The sequence below is a fragment of the Sebastes umbrosus genome, chromosome 24 (assembly GCF_015220745.1).
Source record: "Sebastes umbrosus isolate fSebUmb1 chromosome 24, fSebUmb1.pri, whole genome shotgun sequence".
NCBI lineage: Eukaryota > Metazoa > Chordata > Actinopteri > Perciformes > Sebastidae > Sebastes > Sebastes umbrosus.
This window is the reverse complement of record NC_051292.1, coordinates 8,456,239-8,481,506: the sequence shown is the minus strand read 5'-3', so window position 1 is coordinate 8,481,506 and position 25,268 is coordinate 8,456,239. Positions and strand designations below refer to the sequence as shown.

At 43.1% G+C, this 25,268-nt stretch overlaps 1 protein-coding gene across 5 annotated transcripts in view; it reads right to left on the bottom strand.

Moving 5' to 3' along the window:
* Positions 1-1,541: 1,541 nt before the first annotated feature.
* Positions 1,542-25,268, bottom strand: part of LOC119483604 (vang-like protein 1) — a 78,859-nt gene continuing 55,132 nt past the window's right edge. For 3 of the 5 annotated variants that reach the window (XM_037761846.1, XM_037761847.1, XM_037761850.1), the window contains 6 exons: positions 14,034-14,465; positions 13,342-13,517; positions 7,603-7,763; positions 4,511-4,658; positions 4,137-4,371; positions 1,542-4,034 (listed from right to left, as the gene is read on the bottom strand). In XM_037761846.1, coding sequence (XP_037617774.1) covers positions 3,774-4,034; positions 4,137-4,371; positions 4,511-4,658; positions 7,603-7,763; positions 13,342-13,517; positions 14,034-14,465 — 1,413 coding nt within the window. In that variant the 3' untranslated portion in view covers positions 1,542-3,773. Of the gene's footprint in view, positions 4,035-4,136; positions 4,372-4,510; positions 4,659-7,602; positions 7,764-13,341; positions 13,518-14,033; positions 14,466-21,938; positions 22,210-25,268 lie in introns of those variants that run through there. The other 2 variants (XM_037761849.1, XM_037761848.1) reach the window with 2 other exon arrangements.

Below are 25,268 nucleotides of genomic sequence, written 5' to 3'. Positions count from 1 at the left end.
TCACGCTTCTTCCATCTTACGCATAACCAAGTAATTACCAAACAAATAGAGAGGGAGGAATGAGGGGAAGAAAAACATTCCATTTAGATGCAAATGCTCCTCGTTTTCCTCTCTCTCCTCCTGGTCCTGGTCACAGATCAGGCGGGTACGGGAGGGGGATTAAGTCGGGGACAGATGAGTTCCGACAGGCGGCCTCGCCGAGGTATGAGGTTGTTTGTTTTCAGCGCCGGACACCGACGCTGACATTCATTTACCCACAAGGCCCGGCTGCACCGCTCTTGACAGGCTGATGGCAAGCCAATTACCTTTGAGCTTCACGACAACAAAAAGCCACCAAATCAAGGCCAAAAAAAAAAGCTGAAATTTTGCAGCGTGTCACACAGCAGGGCCGGACGCTTAATGGGCAGCGACAGAGCAGAGTGTTAGCAAGCCTGCAGCCGGGGAGGGAAGCTGGTGCATATGGAGATGCTGAGGAGGAAGTCTGGAAGAATGGGAGACAGGTAATGAAAGACACTATACAGTTGAAGCCGCAGTAGCATAATTTAAATTGTTTTGTTCCTACGGAAGCCTAGAAGTGTCGATAATCAGATTTTGTTATGAGTGTCACCTTAAATCTACAAAATAATGCATGTACCCCTTAATTTGTACTCAAAAGGACTGTAATCTTTCAAGTCAGGTGCAAATTCAGGGGTTCATAAGATAATCAATGAATCAATAAATATAAATTGTAACGTGAAGATATTTTAATGGATTATATGTACGGTTTAGGGGTTCAAAGGGGTAAAAAAAACAACTTAAAAGGAATACAAACTCTAAATGGTTTTCATGATTTTTGGAGTTTTGAACTCTTTAAACCAGTTAGTTGATCAATAAAAAATAATAAAACTGTGCATATAACCCATTAGTAATACCTTATTATAATCCATTAATTGATCAATTCAGTATACCTTTAAAATCATGTTAAAAATACCTTAATTACCATTTTTTAAGATAAAAAAAAATCAGAAATTCATTATAGAAGCCTCAAACAAAAAGACACAAAAAGCCTCAATAAACCAGAATACAATGCAGCCATTAAAGGGACACTGTGTAGGATTTGGCGGCATCTAGTGGTGCGGTTGCAGATTGCAACCAACTGAGTACCCCTCCGCTCACTCCTCCCTTCCCTCCAAGCGTGTCAGAGAACTACGGTGGCCTTCAGGTAACGTAAAACTGCTCAATTAAATATACCTTTAAAATCATGTTACAAATACATTACATTTTTTTAAGGTAAAAAGAAAGATGAAATCCGTTATAAAAGCCTCAAACAAAGAGACACAAAAAGCCTCAATAGACCAGAATGCAATGCAATCATTAAGCACGTTGGATTTTGAGCACATGTGCCTCATTTTCACAAATAAGTTTGGCAGTTTAAAAGTATTCATACACTAACCAGCCACCTTTAACTTAGAGTGAAAACTTCACCGAGAGGCATTCTGGGATATGTAGGAAATCACAAAACTGAGGTAAAAAGGAAAATAATCACAAAAAAGGCATCAAACTCATTTGTTTTCACGTGTCCAAGGTGGAATTTCTGCCCAATACGATCCCATACAGCAGTTTTACATTTTATTTTTTTGTTACAAATGCTAATGCTGTGAAACTTGAAACATTGCATCATCATCATCATCATCGACCTGTCCGACAAAAAACCATACCATGACGGAGGACTGTAACCTGGCAACAGCGTGACAGACGGTAGTGATGTGGGAGGCTGGTCGTGTGAACTGGAATGGCATACATACATACATACATACACACATGCTCGTTTACATAAATAGATACAGTGTAAAAACAGGAGGCACAGTCATATTGGGATCATACAAAGTTCACCTGTCAGTGGGTACAACATGTGACCAGTGGCAGGCGTTCCAAAAGAGACGTTTGCTGTTTGCAGGAAACAGCAAAAATGTGTTTCTTGAGTTCTTCCCAGGTGATTTAACAGCAATTTTTTTAAAGAATGAACAGTATGTTTGTGTTTTTATATGAAAACATGTTGCTGTAGCCCTCAGGCAGACAAACTGGCACTATTATGGTTACCAGCCAGGGGGCAGTAGGGGACAACCCTGCTCATAGCCACACAAGATATTATCAGTATGACATAGTTTCCTTCTTGAGTGAGTTACACAGTATGAATTTGCCGAATCAGAGTGTTCGTGATCTAAAAAAGTGTCATTTTTAGTGCCGTTAGCTTCATTTAAATGTATTTTTCTGGTGTTAGAAGACACGCTGATTCATCAGGGGGAAAGAAATAATTAGAAAAATCCCCTCTGACCTGGAGGGATTCACTGTGAGCACGTTTGTGAGATAACACAGGTGGGACCAGGTAGCAAAGGAAAACCAGACGGTCCAGTTGGGAAGGAGGTTCCGCCCTGCTGCAGTGACACACTATTGATACATTCTGTTGGCTCTATTATGTATTCTAGTGAAACCCTGTGAGACCGGAAAGATGAAATCCTTCTTTAAATACCGTAAATCCTCAAATAGCGGCCTTTATTCAGCCATAATTCCACCCCGTCAATATATTTTACCTGGGCTTTATTAGCGAGCGACCTTTACTTGTTCAAGCTGGCTAAGCTTAATTTAACACCGGCTTTAACATGAGGATTTACGGTATTTAGATGTTCTGCTGTATAACCCACAGAAGGGGGGATTCTGGTTTGGAGTAATCAGTAGTACTTTTTATCTGTGACATCGTGGCTCTGTCTCTCCTCCTCACTACCTTCCCTTTCCATCACGTCAGGCCGATACGGCAGACATGTAAGCCCTGAGAAGGTCACTGAACCGATGAGGCAGCAGGGCAAACGTTTTTTGGGCGTGCATCCAGCGTCTCTTATGATCCGGATCATGGCGAGTTCGCCCCGCTGTTTAACGTGGCGTGTGTGTGTTGTTCCCAACTGATGTGGAAATATTTCTGATCTTGCTCCGTTGAACCTGGAGAAGAATCGTGCACCGTAACAGCTCAAAGCGTCCCAGGATTAGCACCCAGGGGGGCTACTGTACGCCTCAGGCTGGAGTCTTGACATCTCAACTGGCAAGAAAGGGGTTTGTCCGGAGCTCGATGGAAGTAGTGATGAGATTGTGGAGAGGAAAACATCCTTTTTGAGCAGGCGGAGATCATGTGTTCCATCCTTTTTAGGCGTATTCTTTTAATTTATAAACATACATAAATGTGCATTTAATGCAAAGTCTGATTGTTTTTTTTGTCAAATGCATTTAATTTGGTTTTGGAGAGAAAGAAATCCGTTTAATTCTCAATCCGTTGACGTCCAAAAGAGCATCCGAGGACAGCAACACAGGCAGGATATCTGTCACGTGTTTCCGTGAGGCTTCAAATACCTAAATCCAAGTCACACCATCGCAGTCCTTAGTGGTTTGTCTGTCTGTCCCATGGAAATAAAGGAGTAACCGAGACAACAGAGTCTCTGTGTTGTTCCCATCTTGTTTGGCTCCAGCATCTCAAACAGAAAAAGGAACGAGTGATTGCGTTGACACACGTGCGTACACACACTCACGCATACTGTATGTGCACACAACCACGTCCGAGGCGTCAAACCGCCTTCTTTCTTTTGATTTTCATCCAAATCAAACATAAAAAAAGATCAATATATTCAAACATGAGTGTAATATATAGAATCGTATATAAAAAAATCCAAAAAAGTACAAATAAAAACTGCAAACCCAAAATGAGAGCAACAAAACAGGGTGAGGAATAAAAAAAAAAGTTTGGAGTCCTACACAGAGGTTTCGGACTGTAGCCGCAGGACGAACTTGTGTGACTTAGGGTCGATGTACTCCTCCGACATCTGGATGTAAGGGATCTTCTTCGTCGTCACCACCAGGTTGAAGTCCGCGCACTTGAGCAGGAAGATGGAGCCGTCTCTCAGGCCGCTGGTGACCGACGTCTCGCTGATTAGCGTCCACTGGCGAGCCAGCCAGTGGTCCCGGCTGTACTGCAGGGTGGGACCGGGGGCCAGGTAGCTCTCCAGGAACGCCTGGGAGGGAGGGACATATACAAACACGCTCTTATCATATCTTAGAATAAGAAAAAGTCAGCCATGTATAAATGCAAATGTGATCATCATGCGACCTCTGACCTTGGGCGTCATGTTGTTGGTGATGCAGAAGGCCAGGTGCTGCTGGATGCTCTCCATGCTGTGGCAGTGCTGCTGCTTGGTGGTCCTCAGGTACTTCTGCAGGGCGCGAGCCATGGAGGGGAAGATGGCCTGCGCCGCCTCTCGGGGGTCCATCACTTCCACCGGAGCCTTCTTCTGCTCCTCCTCCTGCATGCGCTTGATATGTGTGAACGCCTCCTCTACTGCCACCACCAGTCTGGGAGGAAACACAGCCAACAAAGATAAGAAAAAGTCAAGACCAAAAAGTCCCAAGTCAAGACTGAAAAAAAGGCTCAAGTCCAAGTGAAGTCACGAGTTCAGTGGTGTTAAATTACAAGTCGAGTTGTAAGTCTTACCGTGCTTTGCGCTTGCGAACGCGCCTCTCGTGCTCCGCCTCCTCGTAGTACATCTCGTTGTGGCTGGTGTCTCTGCGTCGGGCAGCGGCGGCGATCATGGCTCTGGACTGGGAGTGGGCCATTCCTGCTGCTGCATTGTTCCCCGGACCTGTCAGCACGAAGAGATAAGACAGGAACGGTTACTGTGTGTGTGTCTCTTAATCTCTAACAGGTGAAGGCCTCAGAGACAAAGGTAAAGCAACACAGAATTCCTTGGTGATGACATAAAGTGCAATGTGCTTTCAGAGTGAAGGGGTAGATTATTGATGCACATAAACCACGGTCCATTTCCTTTTATCACCAGCAATATTAAAGCCCCAGGAGCTGATGCGGATAGCCACACAAAGTCGTAATTTTTAATTGTTCCGAGCCCTGTGATCATTTGGAGAAACACACGGCTCACCCACACATGGATATTGATATTCAAACATTCCCTTTACTCTTCCACTCGGTGCCTTCAGGAGGAACGGGACGTCCAATTAAACAAGTGTCTCGGGCAACTTCAAAAGTTCACATTTTTGGAATTAGAAGACGAGGCTGCTGATGAACCCCGCCTGATGTTAAAGCGGGTTAAAAGAAGGCAGAGCTGAATTATTAACGCGGGGCAGGGATCATGCATGAACAGAATAATTCATGGACGGAGACGAGGGAGTTTGGGATTACTGCACTTAGATGGGATTTATGGGTGAGGCATATTATACTGAAAGCCATGTGTTGCCATGTCAGGAGCAGGTAAGCCTAGAATTTGTTTAACTGCTTTTTGTATGGAAGATTTATGATGCCTAAATAAAAAAAACAAAGTAATAAAGTCAATGGTTGAAATGTTCGATAAATCATATCCACATAAAATAGAAGTAGTCTGTCTTCTTTTGTGTCATAATTTGCGCCCTACTTTTCATCAGGCTGCATGACTGAGTATGACTCATTAAATGGTTGATACAACAGAGAGCAGGAATAGTAGTGGTAGGACTGGTAGGATTTGATTTTACTGTGGAGTGGAAAAACAATTCAGTTAAAAAGTGAAATAACTTTCGCATGTTTTAATTTAGTTGTGGCAGAAAACATAACAATGTGTATTGTATTAAACAGTTTGATTTATTTTTTTAGGTAGGCACTTTAAATCTTCCATACTTTGGAGGATTTCTTTGCAAAAACACTTTTTATCCGCCGGGATTCATTTCTAACTCCCAACATCTAGAGCTGAGAAAACAATATGGAGAGCAGATAGCTTTTTCAGCCATAATAAAATCACCTGAACCCATTCGGATGCAGTGTAATTGAGTGTTACGGCTGCTTTGCGCTCAGGGCTTCACCACTCTTTAATCAAGGAACGATTATTGTCTGTCCCTGAGTTCGACTTATTTATTGCAATGTTGGTGCGGCTGCAGAAAGAAAGAAAGAAGTAGGAAGTAAACGCTCCAGATAAGAGAGGGAGAGAGGGAGAGAGAGAGAGAGGTCCCTGAGCAGCTGCTGCAGGATGAAAATGAAGGAGGATGAGACACGAGAGAGAAATGACAAGACCTGCAGCGTAATAGCTATTGATTTATCAGCCATCTCCGCCGCCGTCTCCCACTAACATTTAAGAGGAGGCTGAAGAAAGGAGGGAGAGAAATGGCACAAGAGGAAAAAAGCAAAACGAAGAGGGAGTCAAGTTAGTGCACTTAAGTGAAGCTTGAGTACACTTAAGGGAGAGCAATACTTTAATACAGAGGGGTTCGTGTTACATTCTGTTGTGCGGACGACTTTGAACTTTTTTTTCATCAACCTGTGGCATGCAAAGAGTGAAGAGGAGTGAAGCAGTGACATCACTTCTGTGTGAAAGGAGGCTTCAGGGACATCTAGAGAGTAGCTAGCTTTTATAAAGTGAACACCAGCAGTCTGTGAGGGTGCTTTAGTGAGTAGCAGCGCTGCATTTACTTACTGTCCAAAAGGTAGGCTTTCAGTTTAGCTCTAAAGGCATCTTAAAGGGTTAGCGTCAGTGGAAGGAGACACACAAGGAGACGAGAGAGTATTGAGGCGAATATCAAATCACCACACTTGCATGTTGTAGCCCATTGGCGACAAATCATCTAAGCCTTATATATATCACTGTCGACAATTTTCCAATTATGATATGTTCACACATCTATTTCCTTCCTTCCAGGCAGCCATTTGTTTCAGCACATTCCAGTACAGTATGGAAATCTTGCAGAGACTTGAAATGTGCTTTAGATGGTGATCTGTCAGAAAAGTTGAATTATTGTTGCAGTTTTGAAAAATATGAAAAAAATGTCAAGCTGCTGCAAATGCCAAAAAAAATAAATCTGTGGTTTCAGCTTCTGAAATGTGAAAATCTTCCAGTTTTCTTGGTCTTCTCTGATAATACACCAACTCTAGCGCCGGGAGTCCAGTTTAATCCATAGGCTGTATATAAAGACAGATGACATGACAGCTCCCCAAAAGTGAAGCCAAAACCTCTTGATCGCCCCCTGGTGGCCGGCTCCCGTATCCGGGATATTTTGGCTTCACTTTTTGTACAGTGGGAGGAAGTGGAGACGCGTCATCCATCTATATACACCATCAATGATTTAATCAAAAGCGTAAACAGACCTTACATCTCCTGGTTAGCGTCACAGTAAACACACAGATGGCTAACGTAAACTATACAACGCCACACCTGAAGATTATAAGATAGCAGCCTTATTTTGACTCAGAGTTTCAGCAGTTTGGTTGAACTTTGTGTATTCTTGCCCTGCGGTTAGTTAGTAGTTGGCTTAGTTTTGATAAATAATGACAGTAAATTTAGATTGTATTGACCCAGTAGTAGAGGTGAAATGCTAAGCTATGGCTAGGTATTACACATTGCACCTTTAATGGACCAAACAATAAATAGATTAATGGAGTGTCAAGGTGATTTTCATATTGTGAAGTACATACAATGGCTGAATGGCTGCCTGGAGGTATCAATGGAAGAAAAATGAACAACCTCTTCTGTGTTACAGTCGATAATATACAGAGTGAAAATGATAGTGTATATGTTGTCTGAGAAGAAGTTGAAAGAGCATCCCACTCACCCTCAGCGGGGGCTGCTGGGAACTCACCATCCACGTTGTAGACCTTGAGGCCGGCCAGGTGTTTGGCTGCGCGGGACTTGGAGGCGGAGAGCAGCGCCGGGTTGTGGACCGGGAAGTCGCAGTAGTAGTGCTCTACGATGGCCAGAGCCGCCCGCTGAATGCTGGAGAGGAGGAGAAGTAAAGACGAGCTTTAGCCGAGGGAAATGTTCTAGTTTAAATCCAGGTGGCTCTATGCCAGCGTGAGAGGAGAAGAACGTGAGAGCCACAGGACACTTTTCACATGTAACACCAAATACTAAGAAATCCCTGCAGCATATCTACAACTCGTCTTGCTGAATACAAAACAGTGAAGGAGACAGGAGGGCATAAACAGAAGGATTAGCTGAAAGACCTTTTTGGCTTTCTTTGAAAAACTTGCTAAGACTGAAAACCCCGTCTCGTATTTCTTCAGGACAGCAAGTATCATCTGCCGAGTTGTAGCGAGGAGGAGAGAAACATTCTCAAATGTGAATTAATTAAATGAAATGATAAGACATGAAAGAAAAGCTGTAGAGAGAGAGAGGTTGAAGGACAGGAGGTGACACTGAAGGAGGAAGAGAGATGAGAAACAAATCACCGCCACCTGGGAACTAAAAGATCTATCAGTAATACTTAAATGATTGCCTTACGGGGAAATTCCCTTAACGCTGTGACACCAGAAACTCAGAATGAACAACACATCAGAGCCAGTGGGCTATCTCCAGGTCTGAAAAGTGAAACCAATGCTGAAGTGCCTTTAACTTGCATTCTTTCTAACAGCCAGCAGGGGGCGACTTCTCTGGTTGCAAAAAGAAGTCTGATTGTATAGAAGTCTATGAGAAAATGAGCCTACTTCTCTACAAAAGATTTTCTTAACATGATCAACAATTCACTGGAACTACATTCAGTCCATTCAGAGCTCCAGACTGTAAAAAGCAAATCAGATTTCGTTGTTGCCTTATTAATGTGATTTTGCTCCCATTCATATCCATTTCTATGATGTACATGTATGAAAGGGAGGGAATAAGAGAGTGATGTGTGTTACTGCACAGCAGCCATAGCCCACATCCTGATCCTTTACGATGTGGATCAGAGAGCATGCCAGGTCTTGTCCCTCATAACATAGCACTATTAAACCAACTGTACACAAGCAGGCAGGGTGTTCTCACACGTTACACGACATAAATCATTGGCTCTTTTAGAACATACTGCCTCTGTTGTCCTGGAAGTGAGCTAATGTACATCAGAGGTTAAAGAGAGACTTTTGAAAGAAGACATATAGTAGTGACAATTACAAATGATCATTCTTGAAAACTCATTAACAGGCTATTACTTTAATATTAAAGCTGCTCTAATCTTTCTTTTTTTTATATACATTAACCACGAATCAACCAAGTCGCTCGTAAAGACGTCTCTGCAGTTCCCCCTCAGCTTATCTAGCTTTTGATTTATTGTTTTTACATGCTTTATGGTGTGTTCACACCAGACGCGAAGCGATTTTTCATGCAGCACGATTACAAAGTAAATGCTAAGACGCGAATAGATGTGAAATTCGCATTTAGTAGCTGCTAACACTCTGTTGTGACGCAACAGTTCCTATGACCTGCATTTGGCAGACAGGACGACAGCAGATGTTGACAGCTGTTAACTGACCCACAACACGATTTACTGCTTAACACTTGGCCGTTTTCATTCAAACTGTGTGTGTGTCTGTGTGGATGTATTCATAGCCCTCACTTTGTCCTGCGTCAGGCCTTGGGGAGAGCTAACTCAATATACATGAACAGCAGCACGTGCTAGCCTGCAGCATGCGCTTCCGATTATTATCCCAAAGGTTGATCACGGTGTGATGACCTCAGAGCATCTCTAGATACTTTCTGACTTCTCGGAACTTCCATTCCTTCCACAGAGCAGACATTATATGATGGCTCATTTGAAACACCACAGACAGATACAGACCACCCAGGCATGTAGTCAGCATTAAAACGTCATTCTTTCTCACTGCTTTGCCATCTGGTGACGGTCACGTGTACGAGAGCTGACAGTACCATCATGACAGGCTAATAGAGTTACAACACAGATGTTTAGGTTGGTTTACAGACTAAAAATACACGACTTGTGAAGAGAGGATAGGGGGGCTGTCTGTTCATGTTCATCTATAGAATTTCACTGCATCGGAAGAAACACTGACAGGGAAAATGGTGAAAACAAGGCCAAATGCAATCCCCCTTTCGAAGAGAGAAAACAGTTAAATAATTAACAATTTAATTAAGTCAAGATGGTAAATTTTACAACTGTCAACAACAACTGTCCACAGCAGTACATTGCTTTGCTCCTGTGCCGATACTCCTGTCTTTTACTGTAGGTAATACCCTGACTATGGATAAGTACCTCATTCAACCCCACTTCAAAACACCCAAACTATCACTTTAACACTCATTATATTTTGATAAAACAGTGATATGATTCTTGCAATTTTGCTTTTGTTGATTTACTTGCCAGTTCATTATCATAAGAGACAACAAGCATAGTGTAGCATTTTACCAGTTTTTTGTTTACTGTTTTATTAGAAGTGAATGATGTGCCAGATGAAAACAGATGATTTCAGCAGTGCGTCATTCATCAGACAGACCATCAGAGGGTGAGCCAAAGGGGCAGTGATATCAACTCCCATGGTTAACTCCAGAGACCTCTCTTGCATTAAGCATTCAGACAGACAAGACCATTGTTCGGTGGCCACTTGCGTAAGTGCTGAGTCAGAGTTCCTGCCTCTTCCCAACTCCGATCAATTATTAAGCCGAGCAAACAGGACACAAAAGCATTCAAGCGAGCAGCTCCACTGGCCTCCGGACCAGCATCTTACAGGGAAATAAACTGCAGACCACTTTGTAAACCAGTTTACACCGAGGCTGACCATCTGTAATGTTGCTGCACCGGACTGACCAGTTAGAGAATGTAAACTGGGACGTCCCCAGCAGGGAATGGGTTTAACCCCCACCCTCTGGCTGTAAGGAATGCGTTCATAGTCGTTTGGTCTGACAAGGGGAAAAAAGGGCTTCCTCCGCCCTTCAGATTGGCATCAAAGGCCAGGCAGACAGAGACAAGCCTTCAGGGCCCCGGGGCCCCCCCAGGGCCAAGGCTGGGTCCCCATTATGATAAGGAAAAAATGGACGCCAAACAAACAGGAATGTGAGCAGCAGCAGAGGAGACACATGGGATTTCTCCGTATGATGCATTGTTCATGTTTGTGGCTACATGTGCATGAATCATTTGCATGTATATGGTGCAATTACCCACACACACACACACATACACACACACACACACACACATGCGTGTCCATGCATGTGTGTCTGGCTGACCAGATGCTGCGCTCCAGTCTTCAGGGAGCACTAATTAGCAGTGTGTTTACAGTCACAGACGGACAACAGAGCGAGGCCGGGCCTGCTGCCGGCCAAGCACCATGAATGGGACAGCTTACAAAGGACAACACCCCCAAGGCAGCCAGCTAACCAACCACACCATCTCATACCATCTCACACACTCAAGCACACACGCACACCATTGGAAAAAACAGTAATTTTACCTCGTAGAACACGGGGGTTGCTGCTCTACCGCTGCCTCAAACGGTTAGTTTGTTTGTGTTATTGTGTGACTTTGGTTAGTTTGGATTCACCAAAGTCACACAATAGAACAAACAAACCAGACCAGTAACGTCTGTGTTCTGCAAGGCAAAATTACAGTTTTTTTTCAATGGAGTCTGATGGCTTTGGCGAGAGCATAAATTGATACAACAGCTTCAGTTCCCCGTCATCTAGTGTAGGTTAAACTGTGAGTTTCTGGTGAACGCGAGGAATCTGACCCGTTGATATACATTAAGAATAACTATATCGATGTAGCCAATATTCTCGCTGATGGTCTTGCCAGGTAGAGCTAGACTGATACCTGCACTTAAACACTGTGGGTGCTTGGGCTGGGACTATACGCCTATGTCCCGATTCGATACTATCACGATACATGGGTGCCAATTCCATATATAGGTGATAGGCGATTCGATATTACGATTTATTGCTATTTTTTAAACTTTTTTAACACTAGACCATGGGAAAAAGTTGAATCATACACTTCTAGGGACTTTTACTTTGGGAGAATATCTAAATTAATACACTAAAAATGTTTAAAAATGTACTGTAGCCCTGCTTTTCCTGGCAGTGTGTAAAAACCCAAAGTGTTTCCATACTTTACTTTATGTGTAGTGTTTTACCTCCGTCGTTTTCTACTTAGTCGTTTCGGCTCGCTGCGGTTTGTTTCGGTTGACGGATACGGAACGGATGTGACATCACGCTACTCTTTTTGCCATTCTGGCATTAAAAAATGTATTTCAAAATCGTAAAAAAAATAGCGATACGCATCGATTTTTTCCCCACAACTAGTGGCTGCAGGGCTCATAAAGTGTGAACCAGTCCACTCGCAAAACTACAGAGAGATACAGTCCTTAGTGTAAGAGCAGATATAGGATCATCCGCCCTGCCGTAAAAGAGGCCCATCTATAAATCCATCAGGTTTTATTAGCTGCCTGTATGTGAGACTGGGGGCTGAGTATTGATACCAGGGAGCAACAGGAGAGCTGACGTGTTTGGCTAAAAATGGGATCTTCCTGTTTTTCCTCAGAGACGGCAAGGTCATTAAAACTTGGTTGGTCTGGTCTGAGCTTTTCTTTCCCACAAACACACACACACTGCTCCCTTCTTTCATTCCCACATACATTTTAGGATTCTTCCAACACCCCCCTCCCATTAAGTATTAATCCCTCGTTCTCTATTCCGTCTCTCGCTGCCTCCCGTGGCGTTCTCAGTCTCCTGGGTCTCCCTCTGTACTCCGCCCTCTGTCTGCTGCTCTGTTCTGAGGAGTTTCCTCTCTCAAGTCTTCCCCACCCTCTCCTCTTTTCTCCTGGCACCATTTTTCCACTACCTATCAGCCACTTCTTGTCTCTGCAGTTCTTCTTCCATCTCCCTTTCTACTCGATCCTCTCCTTCAGGCTCATCCCTCACTTTTCCTCCCACCATTTCCTAATATGTAACCAGTGTCTTCTCTCTTCCTTTTCCCGTCTCTCTCACTTGAGGTGTCCCAGTTTCTATCTTCCCCCTCGCTCTGCCTTCATCTCGCCCACACGTCGTCCTCTTTTCCCTCCCTTTCATCCCCCCACGTTCTCCTCGTCTATCCCCCGTCGCTCCCATCAACCTACTGCAGCTCTCTCTACCTTGTGTCCTCTTCCTCCTTCTGTCTTTAATCTCTACGTGCACAGAGGTCACCTGGGTATTCTGCTACCGTGCTCTCAATGCTAACAGCGTCCATTAATGCCGCATTAAGTCTCACAATGTTGTCGACTACTCTATTGTCAGCAGACAGACGAATTTGCACCTGCATGTCTTATCAGCCTGAATTACAAAGTGGAAGTGTATGACAGCAGAGAACTCTCCTCCAACTGATAGAGCAACATTTTACACTATTTACACAGATTATTTTATCAGTTATCATGATGTGTTCAAATGTAATCTTGTAAAATGTAGTTTTTGGCAAGAAATTTGAATAAATCCAGTTTGAAGGAGATGTTTTAGTATAGATATTAGAGAGAGAATTATGACCTGTTTAACCGAGAAAAAAAACGAACATGAGGGTGCGACATCAAACACCTAGAAGTTGAAACTCTGTGCTTCTCACCTGAGCTGTCCCAGGTTGTAGTGCCTCATCTCGCCGTCTGTGGAGCGCGTGACGCACACGGAGAAGCACGGCTGGAGCTGCCGCAGCTCCAGCAGGACGATGGCCAGGTAGTGGATGAAGAGCAGGGCGTCCACCAGCGACACGGCGTACTGCACGATGCCCTGGTAGTTCTCGTCCTGGGAACAAGGAAGTGGTAATTTGTACCTCTTAATTGAATATAGACACATTAAACACAGTATAGAGACGACATGCAAATGCTGTAAACATGTGCAAAAACATTTCCAAACAAAATACTCCTGCAGGGGTAAAAAAAAAAGGAGATCATACACATGTAAGACAAGATGTAGAGCATATGAATATTTAGATACATTTCAAAGGATTGGAAGCTTTTTAGTGTTTTCCTACATGCATTCTGAATGAGGGACCAACAGGGAGTTTAAATCATATCTCACACAGTAAACACACAGCAAGCACTGGGGAAACCAAATATCAGTTTTGGATGTTTGTGATTTAGTTAAGCTCCTAAAGGCATTAAAAATGAATGTGCCTGCAATATATGAGACCTCTGCCACTGTTATTGGAAATATCTAGTTCTGTGTGTCTGATTTCCATGTATATTTTAATTAGAGTGTGCACTTACAAGCAGTGATAGTTATTATATTTCCCGCCAGCGTTCCCTTCTGTTAACTCACCTGTGTGTCGAGTATTCTCACTCCGTAGAACAGCCAATAGGAGATCACGAAGAGCAACACCAGCACGGCGAGCAGCGCCCGGAAAACGAAGACCCGCGGGAGGCCAGCCCGCGGCGGCCTGAAGAACAGCGCCCACACGGCCAGCAGCAGTATGAGCAGCTTGAAGGCCACGGAGATGAAAAGGCCCTCGCAGGCCGTGCCGCAGCTCTGCAGCCTCTCGGGCCAGAGGAGGTGGGGCAGCACCAGGAAGGCGAGCGGCGTCAGGAACACCAGCAGACCCAGGATCACGGCCAGCGTCAGGGTGAAGTAGCGGCGGCAGTCCAGCCCCACGCTGTCCTCCAGGTCCTTAGTGATGCGGACGATGTCCTCCTGGGAGAGGCTGTGCTCCGACGTGCCCGTGACGGCCGTGGTGGTCTCGCCCCAGTTGTCATCCTAGGGGAAACAAAAAAAGATTTAAAGGGCGGGTCATCATTTTTTTTTCTTTTATATCATTCTGCAGCTTCACAGTGGTTTTCCTTATGTATTCAAATTCATATAAGTATGTATGTTTTAGTGTCAAAATGCTATGTTCCCAAGCCCTTCTAAAAACCTTTTTTCGACGTGACGTAGGTTTCTGCATGATGACGCCGCTACATGTACAGTCTACTTGTCGTCAGACAGCCCTTTCTGTCGGGGAAGTGAAGTCGTTATATCACTCTCTTCAAAGCCACAAGACTCCATTCACAAAAACAGTAATTTTACCGTGCACAACATGGGAGTATACATACAACCCCACTTAAAAAAAACCCTAACTGTTACTTGGTGACATCACCACGTTACGGAAGAAAAGGCCGGACTTCAAACTAGGCTTTTCAGGCAGTTCAGGAGCAGTGTTTCTGTGGGGGGGAGTAACTCCCTATGACGTGGACTTTGGGCTTTGTAACTTCGCAGACCTCTTACATGCACAAAAAACGATATAACACACTAGAGGAAAGAGAAAAAGCACAAAAGCCTAATAGGTTCCCTTTAATACATTTTCAAAAAAGTGTTGCTGCCAGTTCACTAATATTTCACATTCTGTTTGTCATGTCAGATCCACTGATCCATTCGCACCGACGTCATAAGAAACTGATGATCCTTCAGAGGACTTTACAAAAAAAGGTCTTTCCTTGCATCCTCAGTGGAAGGAAGAATGAAGGGAATTGAGATGACTTCAGCAGGTCTAGCTAATGCACAATAACAAAACCACAATGGTAGAGTGGGGTTTAGCTACATTGCTCAAGGGGAAAATGTGAGAGACGGCAACAGAGGATTGAAAATATTAGGAGAGATCTATCCAAGCTGTGCTCCTGGAATACAGTCTCACTGCACTGCTTTAGACTGGGTAACATTTTCCTCCAGCTGAGGCTCTTCCAGTGGAATTGCATTATTTTTTTTGCCTTTGACGTCAGCTTAACAAAAAGGCATGGGAGGTTATTTCCAAGCATGTGAGAAAAGAGAAAGGAATAGAAGATAGGAAGTGGAAAAAGTAAACAGAGCGAGCTGCCAACTGGGCTATACGCTGACGCCTGGGTCTGACTGCATCCGCAGATAATGGAGGTCAGTGGCGTCGGAGCAGAGCCGCTAGAACGAGGAAGATAAGAACTCTTTACACAGCAGTAATAACAAGCGAGAGCTGCCACTGCCGCTGAAAAGAGGGCCGATAATGAACTGACATCAGCTACAAGAGCATTCAATAGCCAGAATGCGATAGCACTGTAAATTAATCCCATATCAATGAGCATAGAGGAGCTTATGATCACTTTAGACTGAGGCGGTTGGGAGGAGGAGGAGGAGGAGGAGGAGGAGGATGGTGCACTGGGACAGAGAACATCCCTCTGGCCTCAGGGGTTCAAACAGCAGAGAGCCAGATGAAGCAGAACAATAGGAGGACCGAGGCACAATGCTCAGGTTGTCTTTGAAGCTAAAAAGCTACTCAGTTTACTCATATACTAATAATAGAATTTTCACTACTATACAGAATATCAATACTGCATAAACACGTAGAAAGGATGGGAAGAAAAATCCATGGCTGTTACACTATTTTCTTTCCCACATCTTTTAGCCATTATTACAGGATAAAGCTGGTGAGACATCAAATCCAAGTGAAAAGCAGATTTTAAAAGAATCCAAGTAACGAAAACCAGGGAAAAACAAATTGATGAGCCTTAAACACGTTAAATTGTTACTTGACGAGAAAAAAAGATAATAAAAATAATATAAAATATAAAAACTATAAAAAATTAAAATAAAATACATAAAAAATGAAACATTAAATTAATTAATTTTAATTATATATATATTTAAATAAATAAGAAATATAAACAAATGAAAATACAAAAAATATAAATTAAAATGAATAATAATGATAATAAATAAAAATAAATGAATGAATAAAATAAATTCAAAACACCAGATTCCCAGCACCTACTTATATCATGACATTGCAGTTCTATATACTCGTCTCACTGTCTGCACTGCTGTAGGGAGACCCAAACATCCCGAGTGACCGATCCCATGAGCTGTAAACCACCCGCTGGAATGCATGACCCGGGTTCAAAAGGTCAAAGAGTGAAGATGTCAATGCGACTCTGCAGGGTGTAAGCTGACATTTAGGTTCGCTAGAGGGCCAAAGTGTCTACATCTCATTTATTCATGCAAGAAAATAAACCTAAAAGTAGACATTCAGGAATATATAAGATTAAAGTTGAACTAAAAACAAAATTCAATCAGAATAGAATTCCCTGAAGTTTGACCTATATTGATTGGTTATTTTCTGTAGTGATAGCACTCCTTACCCAGTTACTACTCACCAGCTGATTGATCTGATTTATTGATCTCAGCATGTCATTGTGTAAAATAGGCTAACTGTCTACATTCTGGCCACTTATGTATTGCAATATATGTGTCTCCAGTCCATAGGTAATTATATCTACGTGCGTCTCTCTTCAGCTTTTTTGGACGATAATATCGTCTTCTTTCTTAAAGCAATATCGTCAGTAAGGAAATTTCAATATCGCCCAACCCCTAATTATCAAGTTTATGTCTTTAACTTGAGAGTTGGAGATTAATTGTACCTGACAGAATAGTACAAACGTCCGACAACATAATGCAACAAACAAACATAAATAATGCAGATCTCAGTCCAGTCAATTGGAGTGGAGATTGCTTTTGAGACAGAACAGTGAAAGCCACTTCATTAATAATGAGCGAGGCGGACTGAAGAGGGCCCTCCGCCTCTCCACGGAGACTTACGCAACAGGCCTTTTACTCACATGAAGCAATTATCCCCTACGGAGGACAAAAGTAAGCAAAAAGCTCATTATTTTCTTTTTGTGTTAGCAGAGATAAGTGCGCCACATAAAGCCGAGCCACAAGCCGCGGTTACACCGAGGTTCACAAATCATCGGGGATGACAACTAGCATACCACAGCAGTTACCCGGCAGCAACGGAGACATCATGTTGAAACAATGTGGGAAGCCCTTTTACAGACAGTAATGTTTTAATGTCTCCTGATTTAACTTGTTAAATATATAATTTATCTTTATTTTCTGAATGAGTAATTATGGCACAAGTGATCCACGTGGTGCTGAGAACAGTGCGTCTTGACTGTTGACAGTGTCTTAATCTTGTCTGACTAACGTCTAGCTTGTGAAGACGAGCATGCTCTGTGTGTGTGTGTGTGTGTGTGTGTGTGAGAGAGAAAGGAAATCAATAGGCATTAGCTGTAAGGTAGAGTGTCTCTGTGACTACAGTGTACCTCGACAGCACCCGGGGGAGACATGAGTCACCGTTTCTCATGCCTCCACTCATCAATACTCATGTCTCATAGCGCTTCTTTCAGACCTCTGAATCACACACTGCTTAAGGACTCTTTTAAGAAGTCTAGCACCATTTTTTTACACAACAAGGACTTACAAACAACACATCAGGGTAAAATGAAGTGATGTGGCAGCCTGCTAGCCACTAGCTATGTTTCCAACAGTGAAAATTGCATCCCAAAAATATGAGTGCAGAGGATACATCTTACAGTTTTTTGGCTGACTTGGATATTCAGCTGTATTTTATGTTTACTATGCTCATCTTCAAGGTATCAACCATATCCTTACTACTCTACCTGGGCTTTCCCTCAGCCTGCACGGCTAAAAATAGACATTAGTGACCCACATTTCCTCACGGGATTAAGCAACCACCACAGGCTGATCTGGTTCAGTACCAGCAGCCTCGCAGGAGGCCCAGTCCCATTCATCATGTGAAAGTAGGTGAAACCGAGAAGAGAGAGAGAACAAAGAGGAAAGGGGCGACCTGAAATGTTCGATAACACAACGACCAATTAAAGCAGAGGGATTGATCCACAGAGGGGTTGAAAGTAAGGCCAGTGGCAGTTCAAGGGCCAGAGAGGATTAGTGCACACAACCAACGTGTGAAATCCTCCGCTCACAACTACATATGCGTCATGAATATATGAAACTTAAAACACCTGTCAGGTCTACTCTTGTCCTCCGTCAGCAGTGATTTATTCAACCCAGACAAGGTTTTACAAGCTATTGCTCTGCTCTGGGAGGAGCTGAGGCGTTCCGGTGGACGTTAAACAGATGAATGAATGAACAGAAACATCCGATATGATGTGTTCTCACATACCACTCGAGGAGAGGAGAGGAGAGGAGAGGAGAGGAGAGGAGAGAAGAGGCAGATAAAAATGAAAAGAGTTAAAGACGATGTAAATCTAAAGAAAACCAGCACCTCTAAAGCTCACTAATTAACTCTCTTGACTTCAACGTTCTAATTAGCAGAGGTGGGACCAAGTAATTGAAGTCTTTGCACTCAAATTCCAAGTCCCAAGTCAAGACTGACAAGTCCCAAGTCAAGTCCCAAGTCAAGACTGACAAGTCCTGAGTCAGGTTATCAAGTATTTTCAAGTCAAAAGGCTCAAGACCAAGTAAAGTCATGAGTCACTGGTGTTAAAGTCCAGAATGTCAAACTATTCCTTTAATAGGTCTCCGTGTATGAAGCACAGTAAGCACTAGCACACTATCTTAAAACTTTGCGATAACTTTTGGCACTGCCTCAAAGGAAAACGCCGGCAATTTGTACAGCCACCTACAAAACTAAAGAGAGCATATAGCCAGGAAACCAAAGCAGAGAAGAAATACTGCATCTAAAAAGAGCTGTAATCTAGCACTACGGCAAGCATCCATAACAGCAACATGTGCAGCCAACTCACTTTCTCCATCACACCCACCGAGGGAAAGATACGGCATCATTAAAGACAGTTGAGCAGAGTGGTTACAAAAGCATGGCGGTTTGATAAGAGGCAGAATGTGCCATCAAGGTATTTCTTTGATGAAAGGTTGGCAAGGCTGGACACTAAAGTGCTGCAATATGATACAGTAGTTGCTGAGCTTTGAACACACCCTGCACGACATTTGAACTGCACACAGGCACTTGTTTGGATGCATCATATTGCATTACAGGACTGCTTGATGGGATTGGAGGGATTTCCTGATGGTATGGACCCTCGCTTAAAAGGCCTTTAGGGTGGTTTTGATAAATTGTATGACAGTTCCAGCTGTTTTTGCCCTAGCACAAGTTTGGAGCGTTATTTAGCCTCCTTTGCAACAAGCTAGTATGACATGGTTGGTACCAGTGGATTCCTTTTTCTAGCTTCATATGATACCAGTATCAGTATCACTTAATTGTGAACCAGTTTTGTTGCCGAAACCTAACTTAGTAGTTTTGTTGCCTAAACTTAACTAAGTACTTTTGTTGCCTAAACTTAACCAAGTACTTTTTTTGATTAAACCTAAGGAAGGTATTTATTTTGAAAAGACTGTATGCATGTAATGAGCAGAACTTGACACGTGTTGCTGGACATTGATAGGAAAATGAATGAAAAAGAAGGAATCACTTTTTTGTAAGATACGAACCGTTGCATGATGATGCGTTGAGCAGGTATATATAGCCCACTGGCTACTTACACTAACATGCCATGTCAACCAGTGTGCATTTACAAAGCTTTCAGTAGTGTATTTTCTGCATTCTTCCTCCACCAGAGTATAAATAACAGCTATTGTCTCTCACAGCAAATCAAATGTCCACTAAAAGCCTGTTTTCTGTTGTTCAGCCATAAGTGGTCTGCAAACAAAGCCCCTCGCTCAGTGCGGGAACAAGTGCACTCTACTCACTCCTGGGAGGCAAGGTGTGTGTGAGTAAAATATAGCAACATGCATTTCCCATAGAGCTCCTGCACAGCCATTTAAAAGCACCTTTGTTCAAACGGTGGACAGCGTGCGAGGCTGCCAAGAACTTGTCAGGACAAGGAAAGGGAAGCACTTCAAAAAGTTTCCTCGACTAATGCGCAGAATAGAGGAGTGACGGTGAGACAATGGGAGGCTGACAGCTGAGCAGCACTTGATAAAGAGGCAAATTGCAGTATGGATGAGATGGATTATTCACAGAAATGTCAAGTAACCATGAGGGGAATAGAGAACTTCTAATTTAGCAAAACCCAGATTGTGCTGTAACGATTATGTAGAATTAGACAGAGAGCTGATGCAGAAACCTGGGCTAACCTTGTAGAATTACACTTGTAAGAGATCTAAAGAGCCACTTCAAGAGTGTGAAGAATAAGACACTTGACTTGAAGTGTAGGAGCACTTATTAAGGGCAGTTCTAACGTTTGAAAAATGCCATCAGATCCTAGAGCACAAGGTGACGTCATCGACTAGTACTTAAGTAATCAACTAATCCTTGCAGCTCTAATCTCCCGTGGCAATTAACAACACACTAACATACTTATAACATTTAAATATGGATAAAATAATAGTAAATTGGCTTAAAAGGAGACAAAAAGAAAACTGGAACAGGGAAGAAACTCTGCTGCAGGTACATCAGAGAAATCATATAATAAGGAGAAGTTAGTATCACAGTGACGAGTGCAGACAGTGAAGATTCATGGAAAGGCGAATGAATGACACGATAATGCGCAAGGCATTTAACGTGCAATAAGAACGCCTTTCTTGCTTTTGGTGTGTCATTTGTACGCCATGTAGTCTGTACTGACCAAATATGCTATGCTCAGAACTAGTGACGTAGGATAAAAAGCGAGAAAGACCGCTTGGTGGGTGTCACGTTAAGTGTTTGTCACATGTTAGTGATGTTTGTTACGTTTTTTAGTTACGTTAGTGACGTGTTTTTTTAGTGATGTGTTTTTTTAGTGACGTTTGTCATGTGTTTTCCGTACTTCTGTTACGTTGTTTCCGTACGTATTGTACTTAGTTTATGTACTTCTTCTAACCCTAACCATGACGATTTTCATAAACCTAACTAAGTGGCTTTGTTGCCTAAACCTAACTGTTGAAGTTACCGTAATTTTGTTGTGTGGCGTACAAATAACATGCGAAAAGCGTAAAATGCGTCCACATTCTTTATGTATGATGTTGTATGTATTTATTTTGTTCTTAAAAGCCTAACCAGGGACAAGGTCTGCAAATTAGCTATGGCTAGAAGTCCTATATACATTGCATCGGTTGCATTTTAATTAAGTGTAACAGTACCTACATGTATTGTCCCTGTATTTAAAAACAAAAAAATTAAAGGAAGAATAAGAGATTTCAGATGTAAGTTCGTTCAGATTTAGTGTGTTACAGCACAAACAAGCACAAGCAATACTGTAGTATTGTGCTTGGTGAAAACTCACAAGCTCCAACATGTAACACGCACATATACTATATTCTGTACAGTACAGCTGTAATATAAAGCAGAGTTTAAGGCCTGCATCCTGGGTCACACAACCTGTTTAAGAAGTGGACACCCAGCAACAGAGAGCATTAAAACTAGACATCCTCACTTGAATAACAAAGGCATGCTGGACATCACTGTCTTACCTGGCTTGGTTTAGTCCCTGGTCCAGAGCTGGCCACTGGAGGTGTATTAGTACTAGAGTCTTCTTCTATGGTGGTTACAATCACCTCCTTTATCTCCTCTATAGTCTGGCAGACCTCAAGCACCTGAAACACTTCATCCCCCACCTCCATCATCGTTGGCGACTGCATCCCGAAATCCTCACTTTACCTCCGTCCGGCTCGCTTAAATCGTCTCTGTACTCAGCCACTGCTTTCCATCCCAGAGTATGTGTGTGTGTGTGTGTGTGTGTTTGACCTCTCTCCTGATCTGCAGCCCAGCCCCGCTTTATCCGTCTTTATATAGAAATCTCTCCCATCATGCCTCAGGAGCTATAGTATGGGACTGTGCACTCGCTTGCCACATAATGTAAGGGGCTTTATGGAGAAAGGCAGAGAGCGAGGCAGCGTGGAGAGAGGAGGAAGAGTGATGAGATGATCACATGGGATGTCCTGACAGCAGGAGGGAAGATGGAGGGGGGGGGATAAAAGGATGGATGGATGGATAGATGGAGAAGGAGAGGAGGGGAGGAATAAAGTAAATAAACATCTGAGTCCAGAGAGGAGAGTAAACAACAACAATTGCTATCGCTATACTCCAAAAGATGCGTTCCTCCCATCCACCTCCTCCTCCTCCTCTCTCTCTTCCTCCCTCCCTTTCATCCGTCTTCCCCTGAAGGCATCCTCTCTCATTCTCTGCTCGCCTCTTGCCTCAGCGCCACTCTCCGTGCATCGCTTCTGACCCAGTGAGCACTGTGGTGTCGCCTGCCAATGCAAGTGTATTAATGTGTGTGTGCATGTGGGGAAGGTAAGACAAAACCTGTCCGTCCAACCAACCGATCAACAGTAGAACACAACAACCTGACAGTGTGTCTAAAGAGGATCAAATATCTTCTTCCTACGTGCCACAGAGCTCCATTGTTGCCCAAAAACTATTAAAAAACACATCAATGAGTCACGCTGTTGCACTGGCTGACATGTTCCTTCATTACCATGTAGTTTATTTTAACTCAATCCCTCAGAGGCCCTGTTCAGACCTAGTATTGAGATGCGTCCTCAGTGATCGGATCGCCATCAGACAGCCCTTTCCGACGTAGAATTGATGCAATTATATCACAGTCTTCAAACACCACCAGAACAGCCTCCATTCACAAAAACAGTAATTTTACCTCACAGCACACAGGAGTTGCTGGTCTACCGATGCATTGTTCGGTTAGTTAGTTTTGTGTTATTGTGTGACTTTCGGATCCGAACTAACGTAGCGTCCACAGCAGTAAATCACTTAGCTTCCGTGCAGCTTCTCCAAACTGGGAGCATGCCGACCACCATCTAAGTTTACTGTATGTAACGTAAATACACTGTCTATAAGGATGTATATACAGTATACTGTACATGTAGCAACGTCATCATGCAGAAACCTACGTCAGGTCACGAAGGAAAATGTTTTTTAAAGGGCTTGGGAAAATAGCATTTTGACTCTAAAACATGCATACTTGACCAAAATTTTAATATTCAGATGATATAAATAACTACAAAAAAAAAAATAAAATAATAATACAAATAATAATAATAATAATAATGGACCCTTTAAAAAAAAAAATTATATTTGTGTGGTTTTTAAAAATTTAGAGATTAAAGATTTTAAAATATTGAGCAATGGACTAAGGCATTGTTGGCTTTGGTCTTTTCATGGGATTTGTTGACATTAAGAAAACTATAGAGCGCTAGTACGTTCCTGGCTAACTAGCTGTTAGCTTACCAGTTACAGTAGTTCATAAACTAGCCATGCGAGTAGTTTTTACGTCTCCAAGCCTCTAGAACCACATATTTCGTGAAGACAAATGATGCGCAGATTCTGCCATTTTGCAATGATAATGATATTTTTAAATCACAATGTCATATAGGATATACTATAAAAAAAAACTGCCCTGAAGCGAAGCCAGAAATCAGGGAAGAATCCGTAGATTTGTGCTGACCTTACCTTGAGTCTTTAGCCACAAAGTTCACCTCTGAGTGCTATTAAACTTCTCCAATGAGTGCCCTGTAGGGTTAAGGCAACGACCATGAACCCCAACATCCATTTGTTGCATGTCATTCCCCATCTCTCTATCCCCTTAGTTCCTATCATCTCTCCACTATCGACTCACTGAGAAAAAATTCTACCCCCCCAAAAAACACCAAATCTACCATGGAAAAGTGTTTAGAATATCGTCCTTTCTCTCTCCGGCTCTGCCCACCCACAGAGCTTTGTAGCCTGGCCGTGGCACGCAGCTTACAACGAGCACAGACACAAACACAAAGCACCGGGATAACCGTGAAGCTCCACGGGATTCCGTCTCACAAGAGCCAGGAAGCACTCACCGCAGGGAAGAGATGCCAAACATGAACGCAAGAGCTCTGCCTCTTCCCAGAGCCCGACATGGCTGCCTGTGCGCCCCCACGGAGGTGGGGGGTACCGGAGCTACCTGCGCCGCAGTCTGCCAAGGAATGCCACAAATGGTGTTGCTGATACCATACCGAGGTCCGACTCGAGTGAGCGAGCAGCTGAGATAACAAAGCGGCTGAGTTTAATTGGGTTAATCAAGCTGCAGGGAGAACGAGAGGAAGGTGGAGGAGATTGAGGTGTGTTAGGTACGGGACTCGAGGGAGGATGGGGAAGAAGAGAAAGGGGCAACTTCGAAGAACTGGCCAATTCAGTATTTCGTTTAACTTGGCAAACGCTGCAGTCAAAGCACAACAATAGTTTTCTTTTACTCTACTTTTAAGTCACCACTTCAGTGCGGTTGGAAACAGCATCAGTATGTTGTATGTGGTAACCTATCCTCATACAACGGTTCGTATGGTAGCTTACGAAAAGTTAGTCCTCCTGACTTCCTCGTTACGCTGCGTTTGTCGCTCTTTATACTTCCTGGTTCACGTTTAAGTGGATTATATACAAATTGATTTCATGGGATGTATACAAATTACAGTGCATTACTTTTCGTAAGCCTATCTGTGGTGAGAACTGCTAGAAGAAAGATGAAAAGAATAAGCCACTTAACAATATCATAAGCTGTTTACTGTCTTACAATAGGAAGTAAGATACAAAGATTGTGCAATCACATGCCAGCCATACAAATCAGGCAGGTTTAGGTGTCGTTAACCATCTCCACGCCAGAAAGCACCTGCACAAACGAAACAAGAACTGGCGAACGCAGGGTCAAAACTTCTCCAAAATGCTCATAAACACCTAAAAATAAACCCCGCTCCACTTTCTCCCGCCACTTGTTGGTATAGGAAGGCGCTAATTCTCAAAGAATGCTTTGTGGTTTGTAC